This window comes from Diprion similis, chromosome 4 (assembly GCF_021155765.1).
Source record: "Diprion similis isolate iyDipSimi1 chromosome 4, iyDipSimi1.1, whole genome shotgun sequence".
Taxonomy (NCBI): Eukaryota; Metazoa; Arthropoda; class Insecta; order Hymenoptera; family Diprionidae; genus Diprion; species Diprion similis.
In genome coordinates this window covers 26,955,921-26,976,182 of record NC_060108.1, presented here as the reverse complement: position 1 = coordinate 26,976,182, position 20,262 = coordinate 26,955,921, and the positions used below count along the sequence as shown (strand labels likewise).

The following is a 20,262-nucleotide window of genomic DNA, read 5'->3' as shown; positions in this document are numbered from 1 at the left end:
ATATAGAGACGAGAACGTTGATGTCGTTTGAATTACTTTTCGAAAGTCGAACTTGTATACAAGTTATAAATTTAGTGACATAGTTGTTATCGTTTCGCGTTATTTTCCCGAGATTTACTCTCGTATCTCATATCTTCATTGGTATTGTGTAACCATCCCTGCAGTTCGGACGTTAGATAAACACTGAAATAAATCACGAAGGTTTTTGCTGTCTGCTGAAATATTTTCTTATCTCGAGTGATCAGGATTCAATTTTTCCAGATTCATTTAGTCAAGTTTACCAGACAGTATCAGCAAAACTACATTCAACCGTACGTGTAACTGAATAGTGGAAAAGCGTGGGTTTTATGAATTCAAGTCGTGCATCGTCGCAGAGGCAAAGCCGGGAATATCTGTACAAGATAACGCCGCTTTCTCCCAATATTTTCCCTACAATTTTCCGTTCCTTTTTCTATCTTTCGACGGAGCAAAAAGTTCTTTGAAACGAAATTGTACAGCAGCCACCCCCGACAGCCGGAGCTGTTATAATCGACGAGATAAGGAAAAGGAGGGAAGAGAGTATAGAAAGAAGGCGGAAGAAAGCGGAAGGATGTTGTATGGAAAAGTTTCGGCGGACACTGACAAATTACACTTTTGTTTCCAACGAGATTGAAAGCGTATCTCTTCAAGCTCACCTTTGCATATATACGCGTGATTAATGCTGCGCCTCGACGACTTTCACCACTTTGGCAGGGGGTCGTGTATAGAGAGTGAAAATCTCTCCTTATAATTTATAATATACAATATATACGTATCCTACACACATCTCGACAAGGGACGATATAACCGACGAAGCAGCAAGAAAAGTTCGCGTATGAATATAACATGCTTGAAACGGGAATATAAAGTGCGAACTTGATTTATATGCATGCGGTGTAAGCCTTATTACAATATTATCTACACACGAGTTTATTCAAACTCGGTCCTCGAACTTTCGGTCCAGCTTGTTATAATTCCTTATTCATTTTCCACCCGAGAACGAGAAAGATATAGAAACGAAGGAAAGGTGAGGGGGTGAGCAGGGGACGCGCATCAGTCGGAATAATTAACGCGGTCACCCCAGGGTGAAATATTTGAACCATGACCGTATCGCGTCACGGTAAAACGGCGTCGGAGGGGGGGAGGGGGACAAGCAATGAAATTGCGATCCGACATACCTTCGTTACGACAACGTCAGCGTCCGACTCTCCGGATCATTCGTCATCCCCCATGAAATCTTCATCGGTTCTATACATATCCACCACATAATTGTAGGGACGTGCAACGCGTGACGTTTAATTTCCGAAATTTATGGACGCGAACAGACGTATAAATGACGACGTCCGATTGCGGTCCGGCGTACGCCAGAAATTCGAAGAGATTTTAACGGATCTCGATTGGAAAATTACTCCCCTATTACGTAACAGGGCTGTTTATTCTTCTCATTTCGTATCCCCCGTCGGCGCATTGTGCGGAACAGTAAAAAGCATTTCCGTGTCAAGTTTCATCTGCGTAATTCGCGCGGTGGCGCCTCGAGAAATGGAGTGCTTTCTTCGCCGACGCTTTCGGCTCTCAGAGCTTCGCACAGTGCGCGGTCGGGTTCTTATTTTATCGTTTTTCGATGTACACAGCTCAGGGGCGGGAAGGGGGGGGGGGAGTGACTAACGAGAAGTCTTCATAAGCTAGCTTGCGGAAAACCGTCGGCGATACGATTCTGGAAACGAGTGGATGATTCGAAGGGTCAGGTCGAGGGGCCGGTGGAATATCAGAAGCTACAGCGGCGACAAGACGGCACGTATCTCTCCCAAGGCAGAAGGGAATGGAGTCGGGTTCTTCGAGTCTTCACTCCGGGGACTTGAACTTGCAAGAAACCTGTCACGCCATCTTTTCTACCCAGGCCCTAAGCCATTTGCTTCGATTATTTATGAAGGCGTGACTCGCTCGCCCTGACGAAATGACCCTTTTGCCGTTATACTGTCAAATAATAAACGAGTCACGACGAGTGAGACAACTTTTGCCAACAAAAACTGCGAGAGTGTCTTTTCCCCTCGCGTTTACCTTCACATATGTCCTCTACCACTTTCTTGGTTCCCTCATACTCGTTACCCTCCAGCTTTTCTTACACTTTTAGAAAAGTTTTCGTCGCTTCCTTTCTCCAATTATTTCTGCTTTACCCCTCTTTTCTTTGCTCCACTTTCTTCTCCTTATTTGCTCGACGCCTCTTTGCGCGAATCGATTCTTAACAAAGAGAGACAAAAACGCGTCCAATCTGACCAAACGTCTATACTTTTATGTATACCGGTGTGATGTAATCCACGGAAAGTCGTCTCTACGCAGCAGTAATTTCGTGGTGAAAATCGTAATATTTTTTAGTAGACACCGTATGGATTCATCAGTCTGGTGTTCAACGAGTTCTTTGTCGCACCGCGAAATTCTTTCAACTTTTTCCAACCGCCTTGAAATGGTTGGAAGAAAAAAAATAAGCAGGTTAATATCCGAGAGATATTTGTCACGTTTATACAAATCGTAAAAATGTATGGATCGCCGATCAGCGCGTCTGGAAACTCGGATGATCGTTGTTGTTTATCGATGAGCGAGTTCCCAACTTATCTTTCAACGTCCAAGTTTTCCTTCTTTTATGCAGAAAATCTGACCGTAATAATCACTCTTATTCTTTTTCTTGTAGCGTAATTCACATGTCATCACCGACGAGAACGTGAAAATTGGGTTGATACACTACACATCTGCAGTCTTTTCCCATAAATCGTCTGAAATGTTTTTCGTGCACTTTTTCTTTCCAATTCAATCGTGCACGCGTCTGCTTTCGAGCTGACAATGAAAGTGGACGTTCTCTTTCAAGGCACACGTCCCGACATTCTATTCTTTACTGCAGCAGTGATTTTTTTTCTTTCTATCAACTTTTATCAAATCACTTCAATGAATAGAGAATAATAACAACAAGGGAGAATCTATTCTATTCTAGTTACGAGTAATAATTCACCGACGCATTGTCAGACGGGTGAATCGAGGCGAGCTAAAGTGGATAAAACATGTACCTGCACACATGTTGTAACAACGAGAGGGAAAATACTCGAACCTGGGAATTCACAATCAGTTTTATCGTCAGCGTCCGACGTCGAATAAGCAGAATAAAGTATCCCCCATTTTTCGCTCGCTATACTTTCATTTCAATCACCCGACCCTTTAGGGCTATTTTCGCGCTGCAAGTAACGATAAATTAACGCGAACTCCGATCGCCCCTCGAAATGCCGATCCACACGCAACGTTGCTTGAAAAAATTACCGAATTCCACTTTTTGTTGTGCCATTATGCCGAGGAAATCCACCTTATTCGAGATCTATTTAAAAAACAATTGACTGGATACTGCAGCCAGATGATTATCACGTATGTATCACAAAAGTTTCAAATCAAGGGAGTAGAAAGACCGACTTCATCCCCCTCCGTCTCAATTCCAGGCCTCGATTTTCTTTCGGGTTTCATCATCTCGAGGGGGCGCATCCGCCATCAATCTTGATAAATCGTGTCGCGCGTCAACCGCGACGTTTTCAACAGACGACAGTGTCTGCCAAACCCTTAAAACTCCCTGCAGTATTTCGTCTCGGGCTTTACGCGGCTGTAAATCCCACCCGAGACTGAATGGCGAAGACTTTCGGTCGCAGCCTATCCTTGCCCTTCAATTCACTCTCTTTCGACCCTCAGCCGGCGGTCGTCAGGACCCGTTTATTCTTTTCATTCGACCTAAAAGCGTGACGTAATCAATAAACAGTGAAAAAAGATCGGCGCTTAGCTTCCGATGGGCAGAAACGAGGCCTTAATCCGCTTAATAACCTGGTCATTGAAAATGGATCAACCGGACCAGCAATCCTTTTCTTTCCAATTCATTTCAGTCCAATTTTTCCCTCCTCCTCATTCCGTCCGCTTTTCTTTCCCAGTTGAACCCTGGATTCTGGCTTCTTCGTATCAGATTTTCCTGAACCTCTGCCAAGTCCGGGAGTGGAAATCCACGGCGTTTCATCCACTGCACCCGTATCACGTCTTAACGAACTCAATTCTGCCCAGTTATAGAGGGAATAAAGGGGGTCTTTCGAACCGCAGACCTTGTTGGTACATCTCCTTTTACTCCCGTACTGTGGCGGAGGATTCGAGTTATTTTTCACGCAGTTTTTTTTATTCCAGAAGTATATTCATTCTTTAAAATTAACTTTATTATCTTTACTAGCGTAATTTCAGTTTTCCCCCAATTTTATTTTTTCCCTGATCTCGCCAGTCAAGGATGTTCATGTACAAGGATCCCTTGAACAAGGGATGTATTCCAATGCACAGAACAAATTTCTGTTCTATTCCGTGTTCTATTCATCGTCGCATTGCAGCTCCTTGCCTATCAATTCTCCCTTATTTATTCACCCCTTGTCTTGTTTACTCTCCTTTATACGCAGCGCTTTGTCTCTACGAAGCGATGGCAAGGTCTTATAAAATGCATCGCGGTTCTCGCATCTACATAGGTAAGAAAATTTATTCAAACTGCCTCGATGTAATCGAGCAATTAACCCGTTCGTATCCCACTTTCAACCGGTGCTTGGAGACGGTAGATATTCGCTGCAGAGGTAAGAGAAGAGAGAAGAGAGGAGAGAGGGAGGAATCAAAATTCTTCGCGAGGTGCATATGATTACACATTACGAGGATATTATGGGACGTCCAAGACAGGAATAAACCCTCACTTCCGGTCCGTATTTTCAAACGCTAATCGATTCAGAACATCTTATTCCTTGCCAACCATCGTAATCTCGCCGAATAATCTCTGGCGCGTCTGTACCCGAAAGGCGATGTCAGTTTTGCGGGATCGCGATGAGAACTAAAGACCCTTGTTGACAGGGGCGAAAACGCTCGCTGATCCGGGAAGTACTCGACTCCAATGGGAGATTTATTCGAACATTGAACAAGCTTTCCTCGATTTAGCCGTGGAAACGATAGAGCCGAAGCCCGACTGTCCCGACGCGACGTCAAACGTGCCCAAGAGATCGGAATTTACAGACCGGGCTCTCCCGATCCCGAGGGAATTGGGTTGCGGGCAATCGGGTTCACCCTCGTCGATAGAGAAACGGGAGACGACACGTCGACGGTCGGCTGTATCGGCGACGTCGCGACTACACGGTGATTCAAAATTCGACGGAGGGGATGAGAAGAGCCGAAACGAAGGGAGAATTTTTCGGGAGGAATTTCACCGGGCGTCAACGTTGCTCCAGTTTCCCTGAGCAGACGTCGTGAGACGAAGGACGCTTCGCCTTGGAAATTCAAGGGTAAAGCCTGGGCTCCCAAAGGATTTTTACCTCCAAAACGCTCGAGGACTCTGTTACGTATAATAACACGCTTCTTCCTTGCTCGTATTCTGGTATCGACGCGGCCCATCGCGATTCTCTTCCCACAATGGTCAGCCGATACCTACTACAAACCTTCAGAATGATTTTGAATGGCGGATTCGTACTGAGTCTTCGCAATGTTTGTACGAAACTTTGCAGAAATCCACGTCTTGACAGTATCAAGCTGAAGTGAAGCGATAAGCTTTTATTCAGAGAAACTCTGCAACCGGATTATACGGTGCTGATACTTATTCAGCCCGTTTATCTTATATCGGTTGTTCGATTGATTACCGTAGATCTGAACAAACATCGATAGTCAGATCTGGCGGAACATATTCTCTTGGAAAAGCGGGATACCATCTTAATAAACAGGACAACGTTGCACCTGATGCAGTTAAAACTGCAAGCGTCGATTATGAGTATCATCGGTCGACTTAATCCGCGATTAGAAATATCTGAACTACAGGTGATGGTTGTGGTGCAGTGCATTTGCATACATATACGTAGATACTTACGATTGCTTTTCCGCAATTTTCAGCGAATTCATCAATCACGCCCGGATTTGTCTTGGAAACTCGTTTCTCTCAAGTCTCCGTCCCGCTTCTCGAAGAAATTTTATAATAACGAATCCTTTGAAGTAAAGTCCCGCGGGAATCCGGAAGACTTGTTAGCATCGTGCATGGTAGTCTGCACACAACGCAGACTAACGAAATGAATCAGGCACTGCTTCGATCTTGTACATTATAGATACCTCGATCCGTTCCCGAGGGAGATTTGCGGCTAGGAAGCAGTTTCTTTCAAATTGGAAAGTTTTCTGCTCCTAGCTCTGATGGAGTGAGATTTCCCGAACAATTAGATACCGGGGCGTCTAAATTTCAACCGCAATTCTATTAATATGATTTACTGACACAACGGTTTCCACTCAGAGTTCCTCAACAACTACAAACGAAAATCCACTTCTAACTGCGGAAATACTGACAAGTGACATATACATTCTGCCTGTCTACTCTGTGTCCGTGTGCGGAGGGATTCATCTGTCGAAATAATATAGAGCGGTTCGTTATCTCTGAGAAACAGATACGAGGCTGCCAGAGGTTTTCCCTTCGTATTTGCAGTACGCGAAAGCAAGTTGGACGGGCAACTTTAGGAAAAGGTAAAGGTATTCTCGGATATTGCCAGTCTCGTTCACTTGCGTCAGTCGGCTGATTGCACCGCGTGCTTTTCATTCCATATACGGAATTTGATGTAACTATTACGCAATTAAATTCATCCTCCCAACTTTGCTAAACTCCATACTTATTCCGTAATACGTTACGCGTTACAGCCGAAAACCGCGAGCGTCAACGTTATTCCAGCAACGTGTTTCCGCGTAAGTTTCCTTCCTCGTTTTCTTCTCCCGTTACTCGAGTCAAACTCCTCCGGCAAAAGGAATGGACCCAGAATTCAGCTCGCATCACGTCGTCAACTGATAAGCCAATTTTCTTGGTCTTCCTCCAAGTTGACGAGAGAAATTCACGGTCATATAGTTGAAACTTTTCTACTATACTTTTGTGAGTATAGTAATCTGTTGCGTTTTGCTGGCAAGGATTCTGTTCCTAGGTCTCCAAACTTATCTCCGACCATGACAGTCATTCTCTTTTCTGCGATGAGGAATTCGACTGGAAATGTTTAAGACTCAACGCAGTAGGTTATCAGGAGCTAATAATAGTTATGAAACTGCTGATCGTCAGTGGGGTTTCCCAAGATTTTTCAAACAACAGAAGTGAGATAACGCGATACTGAGAAATAAATGACGTGATTGTTTGCTTCGCTCGTCGCAATACTTGGAGCATCAAACTGTTGTTACCATGAAGTTAAATTCTCCGGTCAATTTTCCATAGAAAAATTGACGCCATCACGAATGACGATGTGCACAATTATTTGCCCTAAAGTATTTCTCGCCGTAGCGAAAGATTACTAAAATGGTGCGTACAAGTTACTTAACATGATATCTGGATGGCAAAGTAATTACTTTCATTCGAATCTGGGTGAAACGTAGACGGCTTTGTGCAACAGGTCCAAAGTTCTCGCGATCATCGATCCAGGTAACACGGTTAAAAATTGTCAAAAACAAGTGAAAAGCCCTGAAAAATAATTATCGATAATATGATATAGATTTCTGGGTACTCGAGAGATTAGATGCCGATTTTTTTCCCCGACTCCATTAAAGTGCGCTGTTCACCATAATGTATAAGAGATAAGGTGTCGGAACGCTAACATCGATGCGCCTTATCTTTGTCTGCACCTCGGCACGTCAGAGATGAAGATAAGACCGCGCTGAGAGGATCGGGTATAAATACAAAGACAAACACCTCGTCTTCAGTGGCCGAACAGCTACACTTGAGTGTAAGTCATCGCCTTTATATTCACCGAAGCTGCCCCTTCAATCCGTGACTCTGTCAGTTACTGCGAGGAACAACGTAGAGCAAAAACCCAGCATCGCCATGCTAACGAAGGTTTCCATCGCCCTGGTCTTCGTCGTCGGCCTCGTCGCTACGGCCAGCGTTTCCTTCGGACCAAACGCCGTGCCTTTCGCCTATCAGGGCAAGGCTTTGCCCGCAAATGCCTCTCACAATCTGATCTTGGGAGAAAGAAAATTCGGCGATCGTCTTCTCATTCGGCAGGTAATTAGTCAGGAATTACTTTCGAAACATCCGTCGTGATTTCTTCCAGACTAATATCGTCTTCAACTATCCATTCCAATTGCATCTTACTTTCAGGCGGTCGTTAAGTCGAGCGCGTGGCTCCAGATCGTGAAGGAGGACGTAACTTTCCATACTTTGAACCGCGAGAACATCACGCAGGTGAAAGCTTTGGACCAAAAGACCAACGGCAACGGAGCGTACCCATCGATCACATACGGCGGACCCGCAAACCACAACGTAACCATTCACTTCAAAAGCCAGCGTGGTCACGGAATCAATTTCATCGTAGAAATCTACGGCCGTTGATATCTACTGTTGAAATTTTGTATTTTTAGACAATAAATAATCAGGCTGCAAATGAAAATTGGAAACGTCGACTTTGTAGACTGGAGCACGAAAAGCTCTCCAACTTATTTGTCACGAGATTTTCGTGACCAATATACTTTACACTTCCCGCGGTTCAGCGAGAGGATTTCATCTCTCACGCGTGTGTACGTGCGATCCGGGAACACTCCGGGAACTTGATCAAATCTTGCGAACTTCGCTCAGCTTACCCTTATTTCTTTTAGTCGTCCTTTTCGTCATCCCTTTTCACCGATCGCCGATATGAAATTGGCGGAACAACGTTACGCATAAGTTATCCTCGGAGAAAGGAATCGTCGAGTTTTTTATACCTAAATGAAAATGAAATTGCATTAAAATTCGGAGCAGGAGGGACAGAAAAACAGGTCAACTATACCGAGGGGGAAAAATATGAGACTGGAATACGAGCGTAGTGACCCGTCGAGGCAATAACTTCCAGGACGAGACACACCCCTAAGTGGAACGTCAGGAGATACGACTTTGAGACTTAGGAAAGTGGCCACCGGATACCAGCGTCGTCGCTGGTATGGAGGAGAGCGAATATGGAAGAGACGAAAGCTGGAAGCTCGGTTTCACTGGGCTCGACGCGATTTATCGGGTCTCAGTGTCACCCGGCCCTGAATTTCGCCATTTCGACAGTAACGGTTTATTTTTCTTCCTTTTGAAATTATTTATTCGGGTGAATCCGAATCCTTTTCTTCAGATTAACTGCTACGAAGCAGTTGTCTCGTCGATTTTTCAATTGAATCGCGTTTTTTCTACAGCGAAATCCAAGCTCAGGTAGTTAATGATCGCATCTGGCGTGGCGAGTTAGAGATCAGTTGTTCCGATCTTTGATCACTCCATTTATCCACCAAACCCACGCCTGTCAGCCGCAGAAGCTGCGTACGAAAGGATGGCGGGAAGGTTACGTGGATGGAAACTTGGATCCTGAATGCGGTACGTTCAGGACACGAGTAGATTTTAAAGACACTAGCCACTAAAAGTTTTCACCAGAATAAACAGGACGCGGATATTTGCCGAGGAGAACCGACCGCGAATCAATTTTGATGGATGGTGAGAGGACAGTTGCGGTCTAATCGCAATGATTTATCGAAGGATGCCGCTCTTCGTTATTATAGATATTTTTTCCGCTGGTAACTTCCTGGGAAAAATCACATCTCGATGATATAAATCTCGAAGAGCCAGAACGGCGTCGGCGTCTCTCTCATTATTTGTACCGCTGGTCGAAAATTTCACCGAAGCGATTCCGGAGGCAAAAATTGGCAGGTCGAAATTGGCCGGCAGGTTCCAGAAATTACCGAACATGAATAGCCACGATTTTTACGTTATGCTCCGGGAATTAATAATCGGAGATGGGAAATTCAAAGAGTCGAGGGTCGCTTGAAACGGTGACGCGACTCGCTATTTCACCCCATAATTATTTTCCGACCAATCACCGTCTCGATCCTCACCGAGTCATGGATTCGGTGGACAAAGCGCAGAGAAAATCACCGAGGACGCTGTTAACGAGGAGAGCTTTCTGATCCTACGCCGTTTCTCCGCACTTCTGGAAGCTTCTCTCTGCATTTCAAACATCGCGGGTGCAGTTTCTCATCACTCTGCAGTTGGAGCTTGATCATCAAACCGTATGTAGGTACGGTGAATTCGAGATCTGTGAGGAGAAATGCTTTGAGATGAGTTCGGCGCCGCTTTTCATTAGCGAAATATATCCTAGCCTCGTAGGAATCCGTGCTTCCGTTTAGTTTCCAAGATCGCTCGGTGGCAGCTTACTTCGCAGTTGTTTCTCTCCTTCTCGTTCTCATTTTCGTCCGTTTAATTTGATTAGCTGCGAATAATCGTCGCCGAAATCTCCCGGTTCAACAGTCTTGAACTGGATCTCAGATCCTATCAGTACGGGGCGGAGCGGCACTTCACGACGTAATTACGTTCCTTGATCCTAGGAGTGCATCCTGCTGGATGAGCTGGAGCAACGATGTCGTTTCGTTGTTCGGTGAGAAGAGCCAACACGTAAAATGCATCACGTCGATATCTCGACATCGTTTGAAACCCATTTGGGGAACGTCTGGGGAAATTCGCTGCTGCAAAGGAGAAACTTCGTGTTTTAAGTCCGTCACTTTCACAACAAAAGTGCACGAGTATAATTATTTTGGCAATCGAAACGACTTTACATTTGATATATGCATTTTACTCTCGTCTGCGAAATACTGCAGCTTTGAAATAAATTTATAGAGCTTGTATTATTGAGCTCGGTGTAAAAATATATATGTATATATATATATATATATATATGTATACACCATAACGATGTTGAATAATCGTAAAACGTAACAAAGGGACGAGTAGCAGAGATAAAACCGTCAGAGAGGCAAAAAATTTTTTGTCTTCCTCCACGAGTGTAACAGAAAATTTTTCGGTTCGAAAAATGTCGGGAGAACGATATTAGCATGTGAATGGGGCGTGAAGAGTTGCAGGGTGTAAAAAGAGGGAGACCCTTGTGGGGGTGGTGGAGGGGGCAAAATGCGTAAAAAGATGAAATAAGATAACTCTTTTCTCGACGCTATTTTCTAGGTTTACAACTCCGGCCGACTTTCTTTTACTTTGTTTATACATTCTCGCTTTTTTACTCCAGGGTCCCCCACTCCGTAGGGAATTTTTCACCTCAAAGTTTTCCCGCAACTTTTGCACTTTGCAAATATATTCTCTCCCCCCTTTTGCACCGGCAACACGTAGCTTAAACGTATAGGCCGCAACAAAGCCGAACCTTCTCGTCGTTCCTGTTTTATTACCGGTTTATTTTTCGCCAAACTCCGAAGCAACCCCATATTCACCCTGCTCGGTGTAAGCAGCCATCGTGCGTTATTCGCCAGACGAGGGTTCAACCTTGTGAAACGGGCACTGCTGGTCTTGGAGCTTTGCTTGAGGGACCGAATGCGTCGCTTCGTCTCGGGGTTTCACTTTCTCACATACCTTTGCAAACAACCCTTGCAGATGCGGGAGGGTGTGGTTGAAATATATTCGACATGCAGCGAATTAGAACGGCCGATAAAATCGACGAGAAATTAATTTTCTCTACGTGTTTATTCCGCGAACGACACGCTTAAGCTCGAGGACACGAGTGTAAATTATATCTCTACGCGAATTTTCAATGATACTCGATACTCGCTGGCGTATAAATCGTCGAAACGTGACCCTCTCGGGATTCCGCTGCAGTTCTGGAATCGCGATTATCCGATACCCATAAACCGAGACACATTGCCTAATATAAAATTTCGGATTTTCCCTCCTCTGTCGAACAATTTTGCAAAGCTTCGATCTAACCTAACCTAACCTTTATATGTATTTTTACTTTGATAAATCAAGATCTGAATAACCTAACCTAACCTTTAGATGTATTTTTAATTCGTCAGTAACACGAATTATCACTCGATGTCTAAAAAAATTCTGCATCACAGTCTAACTGAATAATTTACTCGTTTTCGAGAGGATTTTTTATGAGAACGGAGGAAGGAATGAGAAAAAATTTGGACATCTTTCAGAGAGCTTTATAAATCCGCGTAGCAGGCGTGAAATTGGCTTTGCGGTGAGAAATTTACGTCTGGCTCGATTAAGAATGCAAACTGCGTAAAACGGCGGTAACTACCCTCGTGCCTATTGTAACACATTTTCTTACACGTGTAATACCAACTGCTGAATCCGCTGTAAACACATTTGCCGATGGATGTCGCGTCCGCGTAACACAGATATTAACAATAGGCAAGATACGAGCGAATGGGAATTAGGTAAGTATTAAGCTATGACGTTGATTTTAGCGCGGGGTAAAAGCTTTTTCGAGCTTTTGAACACCGAATCAGTCGCAGACTGGGAGTCCCGGTATTTTTTTAACCGTCACTTTAGACCGCCGTTTGACTTTCTCGAATAATCTGTATTCTCAGCCGCCGTTGAAATCGGAGGTAAATTAACGCCGAACGTGACTAATCGCGATTTTTACTTATCAGAGCTGTTCGAGGGGGGGAAACTATAGGCCGCTGGGTTAATCGAATATTTTTTGCTCGACGCGTCTGCAGGCGAATCCCTTCCCCTCATCCCCCGAAGAATCAACAGCCGCAAGATTTCTCCGCGATACCGTCAAACTTTCGAAATCGAATTTCACTCAGGGGTTGGCGAAAGGAAAGTGGGAGAAAAACGAGGCGTGAAAAGGCAGGTTCTCGACGCCGCTGGATTACTGGCGAGAGTTTAACCCCTCCTCGAATATCGCGATCCAAGCGAATGTGTTGTGCAACATAGGTGGACACAGGGTGTCGAGAATGTGTAAATTCTACGAGGTTCTGGATTATCGGAGCTCCGGAGCTCGCAACTTGAGCTATGTTTCTCTTTATTTTATTTCTCTCGGCTCTCCAATAAAATTTTCAATCTCCAACCGAGTTACGCTTCGACGAACTCGAACAGCGAGCTGCTTTCACGGGTTCTCAAAATCACCTACAAATTGCGAGAGAAATCTGATTCACGACGGGGTTGTACCTACTTTCAGCTTAAAAGGTCCGTCTCGCGCCGTCGACTTTTTCGCACACACTTCGCAACTCGGTGGACAACGTCCGCAGCCTGTTCATACCCACATCGCGAATTCTGTGAAATTATCAAGCTACGCGTCTTTCATGGATCAAGTGCGAAGAACCAGGGATCGGCAGATGGGATTTTATATCAGAGCGTATTTTCATCCAAGTATAGGTATGTTTCAATTTACAAGAATGGATCGTCGCGCGGAATCCCGTTATTTTTCAATTTTTATTTCTATCATTGTTGTCACTTGTTTTTTTGTAAATTTATTTTACCTACAAATCGCGCGTTCCAGCAATATCATCCTTCTAATAAAGCATGCGGAAAGAATGTTTCGAATGTCAGCCGCACGTGTTATCGCTGCAATAAAAGTGCCAGTAAATGTGATTCATTGAAGTAAATACACCCACGATTTGTAATAAATACAAAAAAAAACCATATCCAGGGTACTTCAAAAAATCGTTTACTCTCCAACTCTGGTTTAAATTCTTGCTCCGCAGCTTTAGATCCAGATTTTAAAAATTGTACGATCAATGAACTGTTGTCTATACATATACATAATATACATTAGGGTGGTGGGATTTTTAATTCATGTCGTGGTGTATTGTTATCGATTCTTTCTTACTGAATTGAAGAAAAAAAATTTATGAAATTTTAATATGAATATTAAAAGGTTGCTCGAAAAGATATAAAGAAATGCACCAAAAAATTTAAAAAAAATTATGAGCGATCTTTCCAAATTCAAATTTTGAACTGAAACTTTCGGAAACTTATTTTTTTTTTGTCTATAAAACTATACCGTAACGAGAAAAAAAATTTAAAAAAAAGAAAATCGATTTTTGACGATTTCTGACGTTCAAAAAAATTTGGAGCGACCTCTTAAATTTTTTTTTTTAAATGTCCTTTAGAGTGGACTCTTAAAACATCAAAAACTAACATTTTGTCACACGAGACTCAAGAAAAAAAAAAATAGTTGGTTTTTTTGCGCCACCCTAATATACATATATACCTATAAAATCAAACTGCATGGTGGTAGGTTAAGTAGAATCATGTTTACATACGTATAGACGCGTATGAAATGTACATGTATATATGTTATATACCCCATTTTGGAGAAAAGGCTGTAGCGATAACTGTATCTATAACGATCTATCAAAGAAGAGGCCCGCCGCTCGTAAAATCGAATGTGAAATAACCGCGTCCCCCTCAGACTCGGACTCTCGATGTAGAATGTGAACGAGTCTCTTTCTCGCGGTTTTTTCTCTGCCCCGTGAAATTTGCCGCACGGTAAAATAAAATCTTTTACTACTAGTTTTAGAGAGGTATTCTCCTCCCCCCCCCCCTCCCCCTCCTTTCGTCTTTGCCGCTTTCCCGAATCTCGATCTCTAGCTTTTACAATAACCCCGTTCTACTTTCCGCTCTCTCTGTACATACTATAATCCCTTGACACGTGCCGATCATGCATCAGCATCGTTTCTACTCGGAAACCGACGGTGAAATACTTTGCTATCCTCAGCGAATATAAAGAGAAGGGGTGGAAAGGGGTGGTCAAGCGTCGCGGCGCTCTCAGCCAAGGGATATCATTCCGTCTCGGCTCGATTCCAGGGAAGGAGATGAGGTCGAAGCTAGATACCGAGGTGGATAAATTTCGCAGTACGCGGATAAAAATGCATCGAATTCGCAAACGAGATTTACCCGCCTTCCGCCTCCCGTCCCTCGAAAGATCTTCGTTCGCTCGCCCCTTGCCATTTAATTTGACTCCGCTCTCTCAACCATCTCCTGCACGGGAAAAGAAAATATCCATAACTGTCCGGGTAAATAATTCAGGTCGCAAGATAAGTACTCCGAGGCTCATCATTGGGATTTCGAAGTGAAACTCGGCGGCAATCTGGCTCCGCCGTTTTTTATCCGCACGGCTTAAGCCCTTCGACCTGAGTTGTACTCGAGGTTTGTTAACTCCTGCTGACCCGTAAATAAACGTTGAACAACTGTAACGAATGTTCCATTAACCAGCCGATTGCTATCAAATTGACAAGATTACTTTCGCCAAATTTATTCGATAGGTACCTAATCAATTTAATTTCAAGTCAGTCACGCTTCGTTAGGGTTCGCTTCGCTGGTCGGGCAATTGGGAGTCCGATAAATTAGGAGCTATTGAAGTTCAGCTTCCGCAGAGAGTCTATCTCACGAATTATGACCACCGTTTTCGGGAAGCTGAGTCGGTTTTCCGACGCGACTGAGAGCAAATGCGCCCTCCGAGCTGTTGCATATTTATTCGAAGCTTAAGCGAGATCCTCCTCCGCGGTCGAATCGCAAAATTCGTTTCAACGCTCGGTCGAGTATGAAAATAAAAAAATTCGGGAAGCCGCTGCAAAGCCCTTTGAGCGTTTACAATTTTCCGTGAAAAGTACAAGGAAATCCCGTCTTCGACTTCCGGGCGAATTAGGCAACGCTGCAGGGTTTTTCATTAAAGTTTTCCTCGGGAAAACGGGAAAACCTTGCGTGAAACGAGGTTCACAGAATCAAGCTTTCGCTTCGTCGTCTTCGTTTCACCCAGATTCTGGACTACTGAATACCTTGAGCCAATTACCTCTCCGGGAACCTCGTTACCTCTGTACGGTCATACAAGTGGAACATGTCTCGAGGATACTCTCTCGGCTGCAGGCACTTAAATTCACTCCCAACGCGAAACAACGACGCGACGCCCAGGGTAAGGCTACACGGACCAGTTCTAATCACACGTAGAACATCGCCCGGTATCATCGCGTCTACGTGTTGTGTGCAGGGGGTTGTGTGGCATTATAACCAGCAAACACATGTGGATAAGCCACCGCCTCGGCGAAACGAGGCATGCATGATGCCGTGACGAAAGGTGGCTCCTGCTGCTTTGACTGCTCAAAGTGGTTAACGACCACGACTTAATTGCCCCGTCCACTATGGCTAATGGACGTGCCTGGTTAGGGTAGGTGTACCAGAAATTAGCATCAATTATGCGGTTGTCGTCTGGCTTGTATCACTCCACGAGTCGAATTTGCGCCAAGGGGTAGATATTTTCATTTCTCGATAACATCATCTTCGATCCACGGAATTTCATTTGGATATAGTATACATGTATGTATATATGCGGTATTCCAAGTAAAATCGAGGAGTTATTTGCCTCGTGTCGTCAGATCCTTGCACAACTTTTTTTCTCGCGTTGATTTCACTTCAAAAGTAGCCTAATTTTTTTTTGAAGAATTTTCTCGCTACTCGTTCGGCTGGCGCGACAATCGTTTTTGTGTAAAAACGGGATAGCTAAAAACATTTATCATAATTAAAAAGTGGGCTGCGGCTGCCTCATATTTTTTTACATTTTTTTTTTTTCTAGTTTCCAAAATACAAAAATCAAATCCTAATAGTCCTTACAGAAGGGAGAAAAAAGAGAAATAAAACATGTCTTGAAAAATTTTCGTATTTTGCAAATTTTTTGAAATAAATGAGAAAAATCTTTTCATCTTTTGATCTTTTTTACTGAAAAAAAAAAGATTTTTCTCACTTTGTTTTGAAAAATATGCAAAATATCAAAAATTTTCCAAGACATGTTTTATTTTTATTTTTTATTCTAAGGACTATTAGGATTTGATTTGTTTATTCATTTTTACTTTTTATTTTGGAATTTAAAAAAGAATGTAACAAAAATACTAGCTAGCCGCAACCCTTTTCTAAATTTGATAGATATTACTTATTTTTTACCAGGAATCTGTGGAAAAAATTGCAGAATTTTAAAAAAGGTGTTTTTTTAGTTATCCCTTTTTTATACAAAAACGACCGTCGCGCCACCTGAGGAGTTGCGAGAAAATTCTTTTGAGAAATCAAGATTCTTTTGAAATGAAATCAATGCGGAAAAAAAGTTACACAAGGATCTGATGACACATATGAGGTAAATGAATTCTAGTTTTCATTTGGAATGTCCCATATTTATATCGTAACTGGCTTGGGAGTTACTGAATAAATTATGAGTTCACAAGCTTACAAGGTGAATAATCAGTCAGCGAATTAAAATATGCGAGAAAAATGCGTTTATTGAAAATATGCGTGTTTTTACTTTAACGTTCGAAACAAGACTGACTTTTTACAATAATGCTTGTTGACACAGCAGTTCGGAAACTTATTTTTTTTTTTTTGTTTATAAAATTATACCGTAACGAGAAAAAAAATTTAAAAAAAAAACGATTTTTGACGATTTATGACGTTTTAAAAAATTTGGAGCGATCTCTTAAAAATTATTTTTTGAACTGTCCTTTGGAGTGGGCTCTTAAAACATGAAAAACTAACATTTTGTCACACGAGACACAAAAAAAAAAAACAGTCGGTTTTTTTGCGCCACTCTAATGTATATATATATATATATATATATATATATATACTTTTTTTCAACAATTGTCATATTAGACACCTTGAGTAATCGTTCTTGCGAAAATTTTTCGAGCCTTACGACTGACGGTTTGTTGCAGTGTCGTTTATCTTTCGCGTTTACATTTTGGTAGGTTGGTGTCAGTGAAATATGACATCGGAGCTTGTCCTTCTCGGGATCTTATCTCGCGGGAAAAACACTATTTCGCAATATTATTTATTGCGTACGCTTGTCGTTACGGCAGCGTTATTCTGTTCGCATCGGTAATCAAATCGAGGCGGCTGTACCAACGTGAATTTCTCATTCTTCTAACGTCACGACGCGACTGCGAAGCTTACCAACGGTTGGCGAGAAGTGAAGGTGGACGGCTTGCCTACGGCGCGAAATGCTAAATACGAATTGCGACTACACAGCCTTAGCAGTAAAGTTGAATTTATAGCTGCTGGTTATTGGCAGACTCGATTCCGGTATTTCACGATTTGTCACGGCGCGAGTCTTGCACAGTAATGATTTAATCTCGAGGGGAAAGAAAAAGGAGAAAGAAAAAGAAACAAGATAATATTTAGAACAACAACAACTAAGTTTTCTTCGAGTTAATGTTTTCGGGTAATTATTATTCATGCCCTTTTATCATCAAGCAAATTTTCTCGGTAACCGTGCTCAACGATTCATACGCTGGAGGAAAAAGCAATTTCGAAACAATTAATGCGAAGGCTTCTATCTACTCGTATTTTTCAGTCTCACGAATTTGAAATCTATTGGAAATAACAATGCGAACACGGAGGTAACAATGTTCGAAAGGATAGAAAGGGGGGAGGAGGGGGGGGGAGGTTAAATTAGCAAAGCTACTCGACTTCCGGGATTGGAATCGAAGCCGTGTTTCTCCGCAAATATACCTCAGCAGTAATTATCGCTAAAGCTGATTACGAGGAGTTAGATAATTCATCGTCGGAATAACCATAAACATGGTTTCAAATTTTCAGGGCTGTGCGCCAGCCGAGGGTTGAACTTTCAATCTCCCGGAACTTACTTAAAAGGGCAGCTTTTTATCCGAGGATAAAATGATTATCGTGAAGCGTATCAGAGAAAAAAAGCGCAAAATAATAAACTGTGTTTTTTCCTAAGCTACTTTCGCGTCCAAAGACGTATTTTCTTTCCTCTTTAATCTTTTTCTCTCTATCTCTCTTTCTTTCGTTTATAAAATTATCAATAAACTTTAGCAAGATTACTTTTGTAACGAATTTTTTTTCCCGCATCTGAATTATAAAACTCACTCCACAAACGGCTGTGTGAAAAGTGAAAAAATAAAATAAAAGCCATTTCAGACACGCCGTTGAATATTGAAAATTCTCAGAAATTTGATATCAGTGCTTGCGGGTGAAAAATTTTTTAATAAAATTTGCACTGTTTTTCACAGAAATGTGCGCATAATATACGCAGATTTTTTTTTAAATTTTCACCCTGCTTTAACCATCGCTAAACATTTCGCAGAATTTTTCTTAATTCCAATCTTGGCTAGAGCCAAACTGGTTACAAAGCTCACCCGGATTCCCCGACGCTTTTAAAAAATAAAGGACCACATCACGACATCACTGACGACGCAAATATTAACAGGATACGCGTACTCGAGAGTAATGCTTACCACGGTATTATAGCATAAAATATTTTTTTTTTTCGCTCTTCTCTAGATTCAAAAATTCAACATATTTTGCACGAATGATTCGGATTTCACAATTTTTGGACATCTGTGGATGATAATTTTTTGTATCACACTGAAATGTATGCCTAATAACTTCCCCGAATGTTATTATCTTGTGACGTTTTCTTTTTTCGAAAAAAAGTGTTTAAAAAAGCGCTTTTCCTGTGTTAACCCCTGAAATGAGAATAAATGTGGCACAGTCATTGGATCGAATGGTGAAGTTTGTATGAGAGAAAAGTTTTTCTTAAGAACCGGTTAAAATTTACTATCCCATCCTGCCTCTCGTCCTTCCAATTGATCGAGTCTCTGAGTTACGCTGAACTTGGTTGGCGACTGGCAACTTCTAATTTGATGGCACAATAACCGATAAATACGGGGAAAAGTTTCCTACGTCCAGGCGACGCGACGTGCAATTGGACCAGTCGACGGATGCTGTATAATCTTGAACCGTTACTTGGCAATTCGACAAGTTCCGAGCCCCTTGATCCTGCGGACCGCATATTACTCATCCACCAAAGCGGTGCAGCTTCTGTGCAGGTGCGCGCAGTGCTTCGACTCCGAAACTACTCCGATCAAGAGTTTTACAACTTACTACGATCCGGGCGTACGGGAGTAATTTTAACTATTATTATAGATAGTCGTCTGCTCGTCGGATCACTCGGAAAGTAATCACCCCCGGTACTTACCCTCGAACTCGTCTCGTTTATGTCAAAGCGGCTGTTAAACCCGGGCGATTAATCTGTTCCCGGTTGATAATGCATCGATCATCTTAATGACGAAGAAGTTCTCGTTTTAAAAACGTGCGGACGATGGAACAGACTCATCGATTTTCTTCTCGCTGATTCCATGGTTCAACAATTTCATGTCCAGTACAGTAGGATGAAATTGCTTGGGTTTCTCGGTCCAGGAAACGTGGAGAGGCGATCAGGGGCGGGCGCATGGCTGAGGATAAACTGCGAGGTGTGTGTAACCGTGGAATTCGAGTAATTTAGTTACTCGGGAGATTTCGGGTTCGGATGAGGAAGAGGCGCGATAGTCTTTGGACGGAATGAACGCACCGCCACCTGTTGTCTCTTTGAAAGGTAACTGAAATTACGATCAAGATTCGCTTGATCGATGTAACAATGATCACGGTCACGACATCTACTCTCTTTGATCTCAGTTTTGGCG

General features: G+C 42.8%; 1 protein-coding gene across 1 annotated transcript; it reads left to right on the top strand.

Moving 5' to 3' along the window:
• The first annotated feature begins 7,761 nt into the window (after window positions 1-7,761).
• On the top strand, window positions 7,762-8,430 carry LOC124405223 (probable salivary secreted peptide). Its single transcript, XM_046879937.1, has 2 exons — window positions 7,762-8,059; window positions 8,156-8,430. Exons 1-2 carry the CDS (start codon window positions 7,880-7,882, stop codon window positions 8,384-8,386), a joined length of 411 nt encoding a protein of 136 aa, XP_046735893.1. The 5' UTR covers window positions 7,762-7,879; the 3' UTR covers window positions 8,387-8,430.
• The last annotated feature ends 11,832 nt before the right edge of the window (window positions 8,431-20,262 follow it).

Coding starts and splice junctions, on each gene's coding strand:
- LOC124405223 (XM_046879937.1), top strand. CDS start 7,880: ATGCTAACGAAGGTTTCCATCGCCCTGGTCTTCGTCGTCGGCCTCGTC. Junction 8,060..8,155: donor ATCGTCTTCTCATTCGGCAG/GTAATTAGTCAG, acceptor TCTTACTTTCAG/GCGGTCGTTAAGTCGAGCGC.